Here is a 13,711-nt window from a genome sequence, read left to right on the forward strand (position 1 = left end):
GTTTTTGTTTGTTTGGGTTGGGTTTTCTCTGTGTAGCTCGGGCTATCCAGGAACTCACTCTGGAGACCAGGCTGGCCTCAAACTCACAGAGATCCTCCTGCCTCTGCCTCCAGAGTGCTGGGATTAAAGGCGTGCGCCACCACACCTGGTTTACAGGTGTCTTTTAGATTGCCATCCCAATTTATGTGTTTTAGTAATGAAACAAGCGTTACAGAAGCCGAAACTGGGCTTGGGTTCCCCCTGGGTGGCATCTTCCAGACAATTAGGCAGAATCACAGAGTCAGGCGACAACCTCAGTTATCTCCAGGTTATATTTTTCTGTGTGATTATATAAGTCCACAGTCCCAGTTATCCTTAAACCAGTTTCCCTCTCAGAGCAGCTTGCGGCCCGGGGTCACTTTCTCAAGCAGGCCAGCTCGCTTCTTCAGATAAGAGGACGCTTTCCAACGAGCAAATGGCGCAAGGGGCGAAGGAAACTTAAGATTTCAACTGACTCAGAAGTGTAACTCTATGTCCTTATCTCCCTAAATTATCTAAGCAAAACAAGTTTGTGCGCTATGCTTGAATAAGAGTTGGGTCAGAGCCAGTGAGTGCAACTCTTATATAACATCTCCGAGGAGGGTTATTAGCGCACCTATTCTCTTTATATTCTAGTCAGTGTTAAAGCTTGCCAGTATTTCCTTTGACCGTCATCATCAGCGGAGCCCTAGGTGTGATCCACAGAACCGCGTCAATCAGACACAGTGGCGCATGCCTGCAGTCCCCGGACCTCCCTCCCCTACCCAGTGAGCTCCAGGCCGGCCATGGGCGCGGAAGACCCTGTGCACAGTACCAGGAGCAACATCTGGCCAAGTGAGGCACGTGGGGTTCTGCTGCCCTGAAGATCGGTGCTGGCCCAGCCTGTGCAGGCCAAGCAAGGTTCAGCCACTTCAGGGATCCAACTACAACCCCTTGGGGAGGAGACCCGGTCCCCGCGGCTCTGCTCACTGCACCGTGCAAATGCACCAGTAACGCAAGACACTGGGCGGGTTCAGAAAGAGGTCACCCGGCTGGAAGCAGCAGCGCGCGCTCGCTGGGATCACAGGCTCCATCCCCGGCTGTCGAAACCCGGGCCTGCAGTTTCTCGTCTTTCCCAAGTGATAGGCCTGGCCTGCAGGTTCGCGTTTGAAAAGCACTGGAGATTCTAGACCAGGGAGGCCAATGATGTCAGGGAGGAGCCCGCTGGGCAGGGGTCGATTTCAGCCAGCATCTCTGAATTGAGGCTCCATTCTCAGCCTTAAAAAAACCAAAACACAGTGCGGCTCGAGCTCGGGCCTTTACGCACGCTTGGAAAAACTCTACCACCGCTCCAAGTCGCCCATTCTTGGTCTGTGTGTGTGTGTGTGTGTGTGTTTCTTTCTTTTTTTACATTTCGAATAAACCTGTCCGCCAGATCTTTGTCTGGTTCGGTTCCATCTGGCCTAATTCTATTGCTTCGGTCTAGGCCGGTTGCTAGGGCAAGGAGCGTCAGGTTGCTGGGGAAGTGACGCCACTCGGCGGGCGGGCCGGGCAGCGCCTCAGTCCTCCCGATTGGCCGCCGTGGTGGGGACGAGCGTTCGGTCTGGTCGGTCTCTTGGCTGTTAATGAGGCTCGCAGGCTCGCAGGCTCGCCCCAGCCCTGGGCACCGCACGCCGTGGAGACGTGGCTTGTTGTCCTCTCGGGCTCGCCGTGACGGGCGGTCCCGAGCCGAGCAGACGCCTCCGCCGCCAGCGGGGATCGCGGAGTTTATAGATGCGAGCTAGATCTGGGCGGACCCCGGCTTTGGGAAGGGAGAGCCGAGGAACGAATGTGAGCGCTGGGTGCCCGGCCGGTCCCACCGGGAGTCGGATTCGCGTCGGTCCGGCTGTGGGGTGGTTTCAGGTATGAGCTGCGTTTGACCCAGCGTCACCTCCCCGTCACCACCGCCGCTCTGCCTCCGCGGACGTCCGGGACGCAGGCCGAATGCAGGAGCAGGCGCAGGCGCAGGACGCCGCCGTCGCCGCCGCGCCGCGCGGGCAGCGGGAGGAGAGCGCCCCGGAGCCGGCCGCCGCGGAGGTGGAGCTCCCGGTGCCCGCGCTCAAGGCCGACGCCGCCAGGGCCCGCGCCTGCAGCGGCGGCGACCTCTGGTTCTGCCCCGACGGCAGCTTCGTGAAGAAGGTGGTGGTCCGGGGCCGCGGCCTCGACAAACCCAAACTCGGGTCCCAGTGCCGGGTGCTGGCTTCGGGGTTCCCCTTCGGGTCCGGGATGCCCGAGGGCTGGGCGGAGCTGACCATCGGCCTAGGGCGCTGGAGGGAAGCCGCCTGGGGCGAGCTCACGGAAAAGTGCCTCGAGTCGATGCGCCAAGGCGAGGAAGCGGAGATCCTCCTCCCCGGGTGCCCCGCCCCGCTGGCCAGGCTCGCCCTGGACTCCTTCACCCCGGGCCGCGATTCCTGGGAGCTGGCGGCCGCGGAGAAGGAGGCCCTGGCCAGCCAGGAGCGCGCGATGGGCACAGAACTGTTCCGGGCCGGGGACCCTCGGGGCGCCGCGCGGTGCTACGGGCGCGCTCTCCGGATGCTGCTGACGCTGCCCCCGCCCAGGACCCCGGGACAAACCGTGCTTTACGCCAACCTGGCGGCCTGCCAGTTGCTGCTGGGCCAGCCCGGGCTGGCGACCCAGAGCTGCGACCGGGTGCTGGAGCGGGAGCCGGGCCACCTCAAGGCCTTGTACCGAAGGGGCGTGGCCCAGGCCGCCCTCGGGAACCTGGAGAAAGCGACGGCTGACCTCAAGAAAGTGCTAGCGGCCGACCCCCAAAACCGCGCCGCGCAAGAGCAGCTGGGCAGGGTGGTCACCGAGGGCAAGAAACAGGACGCTGGGCTAGCGCGGGGTCTGCGCAAGATGTTCTGTTGATTAAAAAGAGTCAAGTTGCTAAAACTAAGAGACGGGAGCCCGTGGATTGTGTTGTGCGCCGCGGGGCCTTTGAGTTTGCACCCTGTGCTCGCCTACGGGGGCGGGGGGGTGTTAGCAGCGCTGTCACCCCTGGGGGTCGTGGTGGCTCAACCACCTCTGTGTGTGCATGCCTCCGTGTGCCTGCGGATGTCGTTGGGAGTCGCATCCCTGGAGCCGGAGCTACAGGCGGTTGTGAGGCGCCTGGTGTGGGTGCTGGGACCGGAATCCAGGTCCATGCGACAGCAGTGCGCACTCTCCCCGCCTTCTTTATTTTTTACTGTCCGTCTGTCTGCCTGTCTATTGTGAGGCAGGGTTTCTCTTTGTAGACCTGGAACTCGTTCTGTACACCAGGTTGGTTTCGAACTCAGAAATCCGCCTGTCTGGGGGTAAAGGCATACGCCACTACCTCCTGTGCATTAAGTGGTGTTGACTGTTGAGTGGTGGGCCTTTATTGGTGGATTGATTGGTTCATTCGTTCATTTATGACGTGCGCCCTGGTGCCTTCATGAGTTTACGAGCAACACGTGGGGTGCAGATGTCTGAAGAAAACCGCCGAGCCGCCGTCGTTCTAGCCCAGATGCGGGAAACTTTAAATAGTAGGAACTACATTTCCCACAAGGCTGGTCTCGGGTGGGGGCGGCGCGCCCCTCCGGCGCGTGCGCAGCCCCGGCCGGGCCGGGTGGAGTGGCTGATCGCTGCCGTGATCCCATTGGCCTGGCGTGCACAGTCACCGCTTTCCCTCGTGTCACGTGCTCGGCACCCAAGCCTCTGATTGGCCGGCGAGACTTCCGGGCTGCCGGGTTTTCCTTCAGCGAGCCCCTTGATTGGCCGGGGCCCGGGAGAGGCGGGTCCGGGAGCCGGCTCATGGTGGGGGGTGGGGGGAAGATGGCGGAGCTGATGCTCCTGAGCGAGATCGCCGACCCGACGCGCTTCTTCACCGACAACCTGCTGAGCCCGGAGGACTGGGGTGTGCGCAGTGAGGCCGGGGGAGGGTGCGGGCTGCGGCCGGGCCCGGCGCTCGCGGGGAGCTCGGCTGGGCGGACGCCGGGCCCGGCGCCCGAGCGAGCGCGCGCAGCGAGCGGCGCTCGTGCTCTCCCGGGACGCGGGGTGCGGACGGCCGGCCTTGGCCCCCCGCGGGAGCGCGCGGGCCGCCCGGGCCGGGGGCGGGGGTCCCGGGAGCCGGGCTCGACGCCTCAGGGCGTCTGTCGGCGCGAGTGGGCGGGCGGGGGGTCTGGCCCGGCCGAGCCAATGAGGAGGGCGCGGAGCCGGCGCCGCCGGGCGAGCCTGCGAGCCTCCTGACGCGCCGGCCTCCTTGCAGACAGCACCCTGTACAGCGGCCTGGATGAAGTGGCCGAGGAGCAGGCGCCGCTGTTCCGCTGCGTGGAGCAGGATGTCCCGGTATTGCTGCCTCGGCGTGCCTCCTGTAACCCTCGGGGGCGGGACGGGGGACCCCAAACCGGAGCCATCCCCAAGTCAGAGCTCTTCCCGTTGTCACCCTGCTTTTTAAAGTTCAGCCTTTCGAAAAGGCCGGCGGCGCCCTTGTCTGATTGGAGCAGGCTCTATTTTAGAGGTGCAGCCGCGCTGGCCAGCCCACATGCTGTCCCACTCACCCTAAGTCGGGATTTTTGAGAGCAGCCCCTTCTGACCCTTTTGAAGTCCCTTTTATGGGGGGCAGATGAGAGATTAACAGCCGTAGATGTCTCTAAAGGCCGAGAGAATTGCGTTTTAGCTATCGTTAGGAAAAAGACAATCAAAGAGGAGTACAGGTGCTTTTGTGAGGTGCGGCTCCTGAGTTTGCAAGGCTCGTCACTGCCCTTTTGGTCTCAGGCCGTCTCACTTTCCTGCCCTCTAATGTGCCCCATCGCTTAGTTTGACAGCAACCCTCTGGATGTGGGGATGGATGTCAGCCCCCCTGAGCCCCCCTGGGACCCTCTACCTATCTTCCCAGGTAAGAGACCCTTAGTCTTTCCCTAGGCACCCCAGAAACCGTATCCCCGAGTCCTTGTGTGCATACAGCCTGCAGAGGTGTCACACTCCCCGGCTGCCTAGAGCCTGCGTGTTGTCCATCTCACTCTGCTGCCTCCACCCTCAGGACCTCTTCACCCCTGGTCACTTATTTTTGCATTGTTGACTCCGAGCACGCAAGACCACAGTCTGACGTTCGACTCTGAGCCGTGTTCCCAGTCCTTCCCGGTTATTTCCTCACTTTTCTTCTTCCAGATCTTCAGGTGAAGTCTGAGCCGTCCTCTCCATGCTCTTCCTCCTCCCTGAGCTCAGAGTCATCGCATCTTTCTGCAGAGCCCTCCAGCCAGGTGAGAGCTGTCCCCTCTGGTTCTGCTCCCTTCGCTTCCCCTCTAGGTGCGAGCGATGTTCTATGTGTCTGCTTTGAGTGGGCGTGTTTTCTCAGACAGAGCACCTCATTTTCTGTGCATCCACTCTGGCAGTGCAGAAGGAAGATGAGGCCTTTTGGTTGTGAGCCTGGCCTTTAGCGGCTGAGCCGTCTCTCCAGCCCAATGGGGTCTTTTTAGTGTAAAAAGAGATGGCAGTAGTAGTAGGGATTGGGAAAACAGCGTTGGCAACGGCCGAGGATTCTCCAGCCGTTCTCACCCAGGTTGTCCACTATAATGTGATATTTGCAGTCTTGGGATTTTGTTTACTCTCCCTGGAAGAAAACAGAAAGAAAGAAAGAAAGAAAGAAAGAAAGAAAGAAAGAAAGAAAGGAAGGAAGGAAGGAAGGAAGGAAGGAAGGAAGGAAGGAAGGAAGGACAAAGAGCCGGAGAGCCTGGCTAGAGTCTCGGAGCTGTTCAGACCCCGACACAGATGACTGGTGGTTTGTCGGCTCTGGAGTTTTTGCTCTCACTCTGACTCTCAGCAGCTCTGTAGCTTCCTTTCCTTCTGTCTTCCTGTCTCACAGGTTCCTGGAGTAGGGGAGGTCCTCAGTGTGAAGATGGAGTCCTTAGCACCTCCACTCTGCCTGCTGGGAGACGATCCAGCATCCCCATTTGAAACGGTCCAAATCACCGTGGGTTCTGTCGCTGATGACCCCTCAGGTAATCACAGCTTATCAATGTCCTTAGGAACTGCCACTGGGGGCCACGTGGTGGAGGCGCATGCCTTTAATCCCAGCCCTCGGGAGGCAGAGGCAGGTGCATCTCTGTGAGTTCGAGGCCAGCCTGGTCTACAGAGCGAGTGCCAGGATAGGCTCCAAAGCTACACAGAGAAACCCTGTCTCGAAAAATACCCCCCCAAAACCCAAAATAACAACAACAAAAAACCTGCTACTGGGGAAGGGGGATGGGTGAGATTGCTCAGTGGTTAAGAGCACTGGTTGTTCTTCCAGAGGATCCAGCTTCTGTTCCCAGCATCTATATGTCCCCTCACAACTGTCTGTAACTCCAGTCCCAGGGAATCCAAAGCCCTTTTCTGGCCTCCAGGTGTTCCAGGCACAAACATGGTTCATAGAGATGCATGCAAGCGGAGCAGCTGCACACGCTAAAAAAACAAGACCCGGCACTCGGTTTATCAGGATAGCTGTGAACATCTGTGTGGACAGGGATAGGAGGGGGTGGGAGAGTGAGTGAAGGTCATGAGGGTAGAGGCCAGGAAGAGAACTCAGGAGCAACGCAGAGCAGCACTGAGGAGATAAATGACGGTTTCCCTTGTCCCTGGCACCCAGTCTGTCACTCACTTACCATTAATTTCCATTTCCAAAATAGTGTGGGAAATTTCGGGCATATGTGTGTGCTGCCTGCACCACCCCAGCACACACGCCCTGTCTCAGTTACTGTTTTATTGCTGTGCAGAGACACCATGACCAAGGCAACATTTAAAAGAAAGCATTTCCCTTGGGGCTCGCTTAGTTCAGAGGGTTGGTCCTGGACCATCAAGGTGGGAAGCAGGCGCCAGGCAGCTGAGAGTTCACATCTGGTTCACAAGTTGAAGGCAGAGAGAGATAGAGACTGGTGACTCTCCTCCTCATAATCCTTCCCAAACACTTCCTGCCACTGGAAACCAAGCATTCAGATATATGACCTCCGGGTCATATATATATCCCATCCAAACCACCACACGCCCTTTTATTCCCCCTTTATTTTGTTTCTTGAGCTGGATTTCACCGTGTTGCCCATGCTGGCCTCCAAATCAGGGCACAAGACCTCTGACCCAGACTCAAGAACGTAGGTGTGTTACTCTGCATCCCACTGCCTCCAAAACTTTTAGAGAAATTTTCAAACATATAGCGAGCTTGGAAAGCATAGGCCTAATTCCCTGACTCTTACAGTGGACCTTATTTGCATGATTTTATGTTCTTGGGTTTATTTACTTATGTGGCTTATTCGGTAGACATTTGTTTAGCACCTGTTCTGTGCCAGCTACTGGGCAGGGTTCTGGTAATGACAGAGTGCTGGCTCTTGGTTGACTCCCTCTTCTTTATTCAGTTGGGGACCCTAAGGCTCATGCAGGCGCCCCACACAGAGTGTCTCTAAATCGATCAGCTCGACAATGAAGGTAACTCTGACAGTTACCTAGTAGATTTGCCAATAGATTCCTGGTAGACTGCGGATGTTACCAAGAGGCCACAGCACACCTCCCCCACATGTTTACAGCAAGGGTTATCCATAGCTTTGCTGGGGCAGGGTTACATATTTCATGAGGTTTGTGTTCACCCAGCATTCTGAGAGATGAGACACAGTGTTGGCTTTGGAGAACATTGTGAGGGTTGTAGTACATGATTTAACAATGTTAACAACAGTCACTTCCAAGGATGGTGGGGGTGGCCTTTTTTTTTTCCACTGAATTTACCTTCATTCCTCTGTAATTTGTATAGTATAACAATATTTGTCGTGACTGCTACCGTTCAAATACACTACTGATTTAAAATAGCAATCACTGGCAGTTGTGTAATTAGGTACCACAATAGTGTTAGTTAGAGACAGTGATAGATTTGTGGCCTTTGGGCTAAATCAAGCCTTCACCCACCTGGGACCTAGTATTTGTTTCTGTGAGCAATTAAGAAGTTGCAGACATAGCTGAAGCTTTGTGCTGTGCTCCTAGCATGGGTGGGCCAGGTCTGTGAGGACAAATAAGAACTGGCAGGTGGGTGAGATGGCCTTGAGGAAAACAAGCAGCTGTGGGGGCCAAAGGTTAGGGAAGCCACTGAAGTAGGAAAATCCCAGTGGGTGGGGAGCTAGACATTCATCCCATGGCTCCTCCCTCCGGGGCGCCCTCGGCAGCCCCGAGTCCAGATGAAGGAAAGATGGCCCCTTTCTCCTTCTCTTCAGCATTTTCCTGCTGGCAGCCTCCTTGTCTTTTTTAAGGTTTATATTATGCCCCCAGGGTCAGGAGAGGTGTCGAGCCTTTGGAGTTACTGATAGTTGCTAGCCACCCTGTGGACTCTGGGACTGGTCCTCTCTACCACTGAGCATCTCTCCAGCTCCCGATAACCAGCTCTTGTATCTTTCTGCCCCCTACAGATATCCAGACCAAGGTAGAACCCGCCTCTCCATCTTCTTCTGTCAACTCCGAGGCCTCCCTGCTCTCAGCAGACTCTCCCAGCCAGGTGCACAGTTTCCTCTCTTCTGCAGCCCCAGCCCTCCTCCAGCCTCCCCCCCACCCCCCGCACTCCATACCCAACACACCACCTAATATCTCTGGACTGCCCTGCATAGGCTTTTATAGGAGAGGAGGTTCTGGAAGTGAAGACGGAGTCCCCATCTCCTCCGGGGTGCCTCCTGTGGGATGTCCCAGCTCCTTCACTTGGAGCTGTCCAGATCAGCATGGGCCCATCACCTGTTAGTTCCTCAGGTAATGGGGCCTCCCTCCTGACCCCTGGGGTCCCTGGTGAGAGGTCTTCTACTGCTGCAATTCCCTCTTTCCTCTCATCTTCCCTCAGGGAAAGCTCCAGCCACTCGGAAGCCTCCACTGCAGCCCAAGCCTGTGGTGCTAACCACAGTTCAGGTGCCACCTAGAGCTGGGCCTCCCAGCACTACTGTCCTTTTGCAGCCCCTCGTCCAGCAGCCCGCAGGTATGGAAGAGGCCATACCTGCCGCTGAGCTCCTGACCCTTTAGTGCTTGGGTGTGAATGTGGAACACCAGGACACTAACCCCACTCTGACTTGCCTCTTCTTGCTTCCTCAGTGTCCCCAGTTGTCCTCATCCAAGGTGCTATTCGAGTCCAGCCTGAAGGGCCAGCCCCTGCAGTTCCACGGCCCGAAAGGAAGAGCATTGTCCCTGCTCCTCTGCCTGGGAACTCCTGCCCTCCTGAAGTGGACGTAGGTGTCAGGATGGGAGGGAAAGCAAGCTGTCATGGAGGCAGCAGTGTGGTGGGTGGAGGGTGTTGATATGCGGGGTGGAGGGCTGAGACACGTAGGTGGTCTTTCCGGTATGTGGCCGTAAGGTCTGTAGGCGTGCTGTTGCAGCAGGCAGAGTGAGATGGACTCCAGTCACATCCGGGGCGTCACACTTGGTTGTGGGTGCCAGGACACAGGCGGTTTCCCGGTGGAAAAGCAGTTCTTAACTATAGCCTAGCTAATTCTAGGCTCAGAACAAGAGTCTGGAAAGAAGAAAGACCCAAAGAGAGGGCTGGCCAGGATGCTGGTCGTCCCACGTCTGAGGACTAGGAGGCCCTTTCCTGAAACGTGGCTGTAGAGGGGGAAGCACCTCTCTGATTGACTAGGTCAGGAAGGCAGGAGGGTGGCCATTTGAGCTTCCGGTAATGATTCCCTGGCATGGAGGGCACGGTCTCTCTCTAATGCGTCTTCATTCTCTGCCCTCGCTGGCGAAGGCAAAGCTGCTGAAGCGTCAGCAGCGAATGATCAAGAACAGAGAGTCGGCCTGCCAGTCCCGCCGGAAGAAGAAAGAGTATCTGCAGGGACTGGAGGCCAGACTGCAGGCTGTGCTGGCAGACAACCAGCAACTGCGCAGGGAGAATGCTGCCCTCCGGCGGCGGCTGGAGACCCTGCTGACAGAGGTTGGTCTGTGCTGCCTGCCCTTGGAGAGGGGTAGGAACCAACCACAGGCCCCTGTGGTAACACGTACCCTCCTGTGTCTGCCCCTGCCCTGCAGAACAGTGAGCTCAAGCTGGGCTCTGGGAACAGGAAAGTTGTCTGCATCATGGTCTTCCTTCTCTTCATTGCCTTCAACTTTGGACCTGTGAGGTGAGGACCTCGCTACTTCCCGGAGCCTCCTGGATGGGGCTGAGCCTCACAGCTGCCTGGGTGTGAGCAGCATGGGCCTGGGCCGTGTGCTCCAACCTGCACAAGCATTTCTGGCACCCTTAGCCCTGGTGGTGTATCTGTTGGTGGCTGCTTGTACTCTTCTCCCTTGGGTGGTGTGTTGATGAAAGGTGACTCCAGGGGACGGGGTCTAGCTCAGGCGATAAAGTGCCTAGCATACGAGCATGAGGACCTGAGTTGATCCTTTGAATCTACATCCACGCTTGAACAGCAGCAGGAAGATGAAGGTCGGCAGGTCCCTCGTGCTTGTTACGGGCCAGCCACCCTTGAGCACTTGGTGAGCTCCAGGCCTGTGAGAAACGGTGCCGCAAAAGTAAAATAAAAGGTGGATTGTGCCTGAGGAATGACAGCCAGGGCTGACCTCTGACTTGTGTATGCACACATACATGGATACATAAACCCCCTGTCCCCATCACACACCCATGCGAGTGCTCACCCAGGCTCACTTGGTACCAGATATTATTGGAGGACTTGCTCTCCTTTTCCTGTTTCCTGGATCTGTGAGGCCGGCTCCTTCCACTCGCATCTCTCGGCAGGGGGCCTCAGTCTTGTGGAGCAGATGGGACCTGTGCCCTATGACTGCAGTTCTGGCTCTTCCTGAAGACACTTGAGACAGCTGGAAGGCTTCACTGTCCTTTCTCCCACAGCATTAGTGAGCCACCTCCAGCTCCCATCTCTCCTCGGATGAGCAGGGAGGAAGCTCGACCCAGGAGACACCTGCTGGAGTTCTCCGAGCAGGGGCCAGCTCATGGTGTTGAACCCCTCCAGAAAGCTGCCCGGGGCCCAGAGGAGCGGCAGCCCAGCCCTGCAGGCAGGCCCAGCTTCAGGTGAGATGCAGAAAGACCTCTCTCTCTGTTAGGGATAAAGAGCAAAGGCTTCCTGAACCCTGCCTCTGCGCAGCACGGAGCCAAAGTTGCCCTTGGCGGGCCCTGTGCCGGGCAGTCACGGAGCACCCCCTCCTCTGCCTCCCTTCAGAAACCTGACAGCCTTCCCTGGCGGGGCCAAGGAGCTGCTGCTGAGAGACCTGGACCAGCTCTTCCTCGCCTCTGACTGCCGCCACTTCAACCGCACGGAGTCCCTGAGGTGCGTCCCCTGCCCTCTAAATCCCTGCAGATAGCCCCGCTGTCCTGTGTGGAATGCCACCTCCCCCACCTTCTCGAGCTTCTCGTGCCCCCTTGGGTACGAGGTGGTGGCCTGTCTCCCTAGGCTTGCTGATGAGCTGAGTGGCTGGGTGCAGCGTCACCAGAGAGGTCGACGGAGGATGCCTCACAGGGCCCAGGAGAGACAGGTAGGAGCCATTGGGTCTGGGTCATGGAAGGCAAGATGAAGATAAGAGCTAAGTGTCGTAGGGATTTCAGGTGGATACCTGACGCTCTCAGGGCTTGTGGGGCGCACTGAGGAGCGAGTGTGAGGTGGCATCAGCTTCCAGGGACTGCCTGTCTCTTTCCCTCTTCCTTTACCCTCTTCAAATCTTTAGATACTTCTCCTTCCAGAAGTCTCAGCTACGGAAGAAGTCACCGCCAGTGAAACCAGTCCCCACCCAACCTCCAGGACCTCCTGAGAGGTGAGCATTGAGTAAGCATTTACTAAGTGAAATCACTAGGAAGAGCTGTGCCCCCAGGAGATGTCACTGACATAGTCCCCAGAAGGAACAATGTGTCCTACCAGCAAGGCCATTGTCTCTTTCCTCTCAACGGGCTCCTGAGTCTGTCCTCTTCCGCCTAGGGACCCTGTGGGGCAGCTGCAGCTCTACCGCCACCCAGGCCGTTCGCAGCCTGAGTTTCTAGATGCAATCGACCGGCGGGAAGACACCTTCTATGTTGTCTCCTTCCGAAGGGTGAGTTCCCCTCCCTCCTGTCCGTCTGCCTGTCACCCTGGGAAGGTGGAGAAGAGCCGGGGAACCTGTCCGTGTGTCTTCTTCACCACACAGCATGCCCTTTCTGCTCCCAGGACCACTTGCTGCTCCCGGCCATCAGCCACAACAAGACGTCCAGACCCAAGATGTCCCTGGTGATGCCAGCCATGGCCCCCAATGGTAATTCTTCCCTCTGGCTTTGGGAGGGCTCTGAAATCTGGAACGGAGGAAGGAAGTTCTTGCAGAGATCCAGCAGGGGGAGCTAAGGGAGAAGGTGATTCCAGAGAGTCGGGGCTCAGAGGTGGGGAGAGGCTAGGAACCGAGGGGAAATACAGTACAGGAGACATGGGCCTGGCACCCTGGCACGGAGGGCTCAGGAGTGGAAGGAGGGAGGATGGGTCAGTCTGGGTTACATAGTGAGACCCTTCTCAGCCAGACCCAAAGCTGCTGCTGTAGGTGGCTGGGCTGAGTGGGTGGGCCGGAAGCCTGCTGGATGGCTGGACGTCTTCTCCTGTGACCCTCACTTGTCATTTATTTTCCCACTCTATCCTGCTTGTCCCTGCTCCACCCTGTGCCTGCTCAACTCCCACCGTGGGCCTGCCTGTGCCTGTGCCTGTGCCCGTGCCCGTGCCCGTGCCTATGCCTGTGCCCTTCCTAACTCCTAACTCCACCTTCCCTATCTCACCCCACCCACCACCGCTTGCCTCCCCTCTCCTCCTCTTCAACTCTCCCCTTCTCACAGAGACCGTGTCAGGCCGGGGGCCCCCAGGGGACTATGAGGAGATGATGCAGATCGAGTGTGAGGTCATGGACACCAGGGTGATTCACATCAAGACCTCCACGGTGCCCCCCTCACTCCGGAAGCAGCCATCCCCAACCCCAGGCAATACCACAGGTGGCCCCCTGCCAGCTTCTGCAGCCAGTCAGGCCAGTCAGGCCTCCCACCAGCCCCTCTACCTCAACCACCCCTGACCTCTGCAGCTCACGTTGGCTTAGAACTGGTTTGGGGGAGCCTGGTCCTTGAACTTGGGGGTAATTGGTAAAGGAAAGCAGGGTGTATGGGATCCAGCACTTAATGGGAGTAGGGTGGGTGGCTCACCTCTCCTTACCTCTTCAGAATATAGGGCTCCTCTCCTTCCTGCAAACCCCCAGGCCCCCTCTTTCTCTGAGAGAACCTCCTCAGGTTCAGTTCAGGGTGGGTAGCTTCCCATAGCCTCTTTGTTCTTTGGTTTATCTATTCAGGAGTAGAGGTGGGACTTTGGTCCCCAGGTGGGACAAGAGATGCTCTTGGGTGGTGGAAGTCAGTCTGTGTGTGTATTATCTTTTTTATTATTACTAAATAAATAACCCAGAGGGAGCTAAAGGAATGTTGACTGCCTTCCTAGCGTGTGACTCCTCTAGGGCCAGCATCAAAGAACCAAGCAATGAAGATGTCCCTGGTGGTGGAGTCAGGCCTCATGTCATCCCCTTGCCCCACCCCTGTATCTCTAGGGTGTCTGTCTAACAAGGATGTCTGTGGCGTTGGCGTGACAGCAGATAGTACAGATCACCAGAATGTGTCTGAGTAAACAGGAAAGACAGGGGGCCCCACGCCCTTCAGCTCCAGTCTTTGCTCTGCAGCAGGTCCCCCCCTGCTTTCCAGGATGAGCTGTCCACACAAACAACAGGCGTGGGGGCCAGA

General features: G+C 57.5%; 2 protein-coding genes across 2 annotated transcripts; both read left to right on the top strand.

The window, feature by feature from the left end:
• The first annotated feature begins 1,572 nt into the window (after positions 1 to 1,572).
• On the top strand, positions 1,573 to 2,932 carry Fkbpl (FKBP prolyl isomerase like). The gene has a single exon (XM_027388777.2). It carries the CDS (start codon positions 1,981 to 1,983, stop codon positions 2,902 to 2,904), a length of 924 nt encoding a protein of 307 aa, XP_027244578.1. The 5' UTR covers positions 1,573 to 1,980; the 3' UTR covers positions 2,905 to 2,932.
• An 819-nt stretch (positions 2,933 to 3,751) lies between these two features.
• Atf6b (activating transcription factor 6 beta) lies at positions 3,752 to 13,397 on the top strand. Its single transcript, XM_027388776.2, has 18 exons — positions 3,752 to 3,910; positions 4,262 to 4,341; positions 4,813 to 4,891; positions 5,164 to 5,255; positions 5,858 to 5,993; positions 8,415 to 8,500; positions 8,610 to 8,745; positions 8,834 to 8,965; positions 9,079 to 9,212; positions 9,725 to 9,910; positions 10,006 to 10,097; positions 10,823 to 11,002; positions 11,151 to 11,258; positions 11,382 to 11,463; positions 11,669 to 11,739; positions 11,901 to 12,012; positions 12,126 to 12,210; positions 12,773 to 13,397. Exons 1-18 carry the CDS (start codon positions 3,808 to 3,810, stop codon positions 13,000 to 13,002), a joined length of 2,124 nt encoding a protein of 707 aa, XP_027244577.1. The 5' UTR covers positions 3,752 to 3,807; the 3' UTR covers positions 13,003 to 13,397.
• The last annotated feature ends 314 nt before the right edge of the window (positions 13,398 to 13,711 follow it).

This window comes from Cricetulus griseus, assembly GCF_003668045.3.
Source record: "Cricetulus griseus strain 17A/GY chromosome 1 unlocalized genomic scaffold, alternate assembly CriGri-PICRH-1.0 chr1_0, whole genome shotgun sequence".
NCBI classification, from domain to species: domain Eukaryota; kingdom Metazoa; phylum Chordata; class Mammalia; order Rodentia; family Cricetidae; genus Cricetulus; species Cricetulus griseus.

Coding starts and splice junctions, on each gene's coding strand:
- Fkbpl (XM_027388777.2), top strand. CDS start 1,981: ATGCAGGAGCAGGCGCAGGCGCAGGACGCCGCCGTCGCCGCCGCGCCG.
- Atf6b (XM_027388776.2), top strand. CDS start 3,808: ATGGTGGGGGGTGGGGGGAAGATGGCGGAGCTGATGCTCCTGAGCGAG. Junction 4,342..4,812: donor GCGTGGAGCAGGATGTCCCG/GTATTGCTGCCT, acceptor CCCATCGCTTAG/TTTGACAGCAACCCTCTGGA. Junction 12,013..12,125: donor ATGTTGTCTCCTTCCGAAGG/GTGAGTTCCCCT, acceptor TTCTGCTCCCAG/GACCACTTGCTGCTCCCGGC.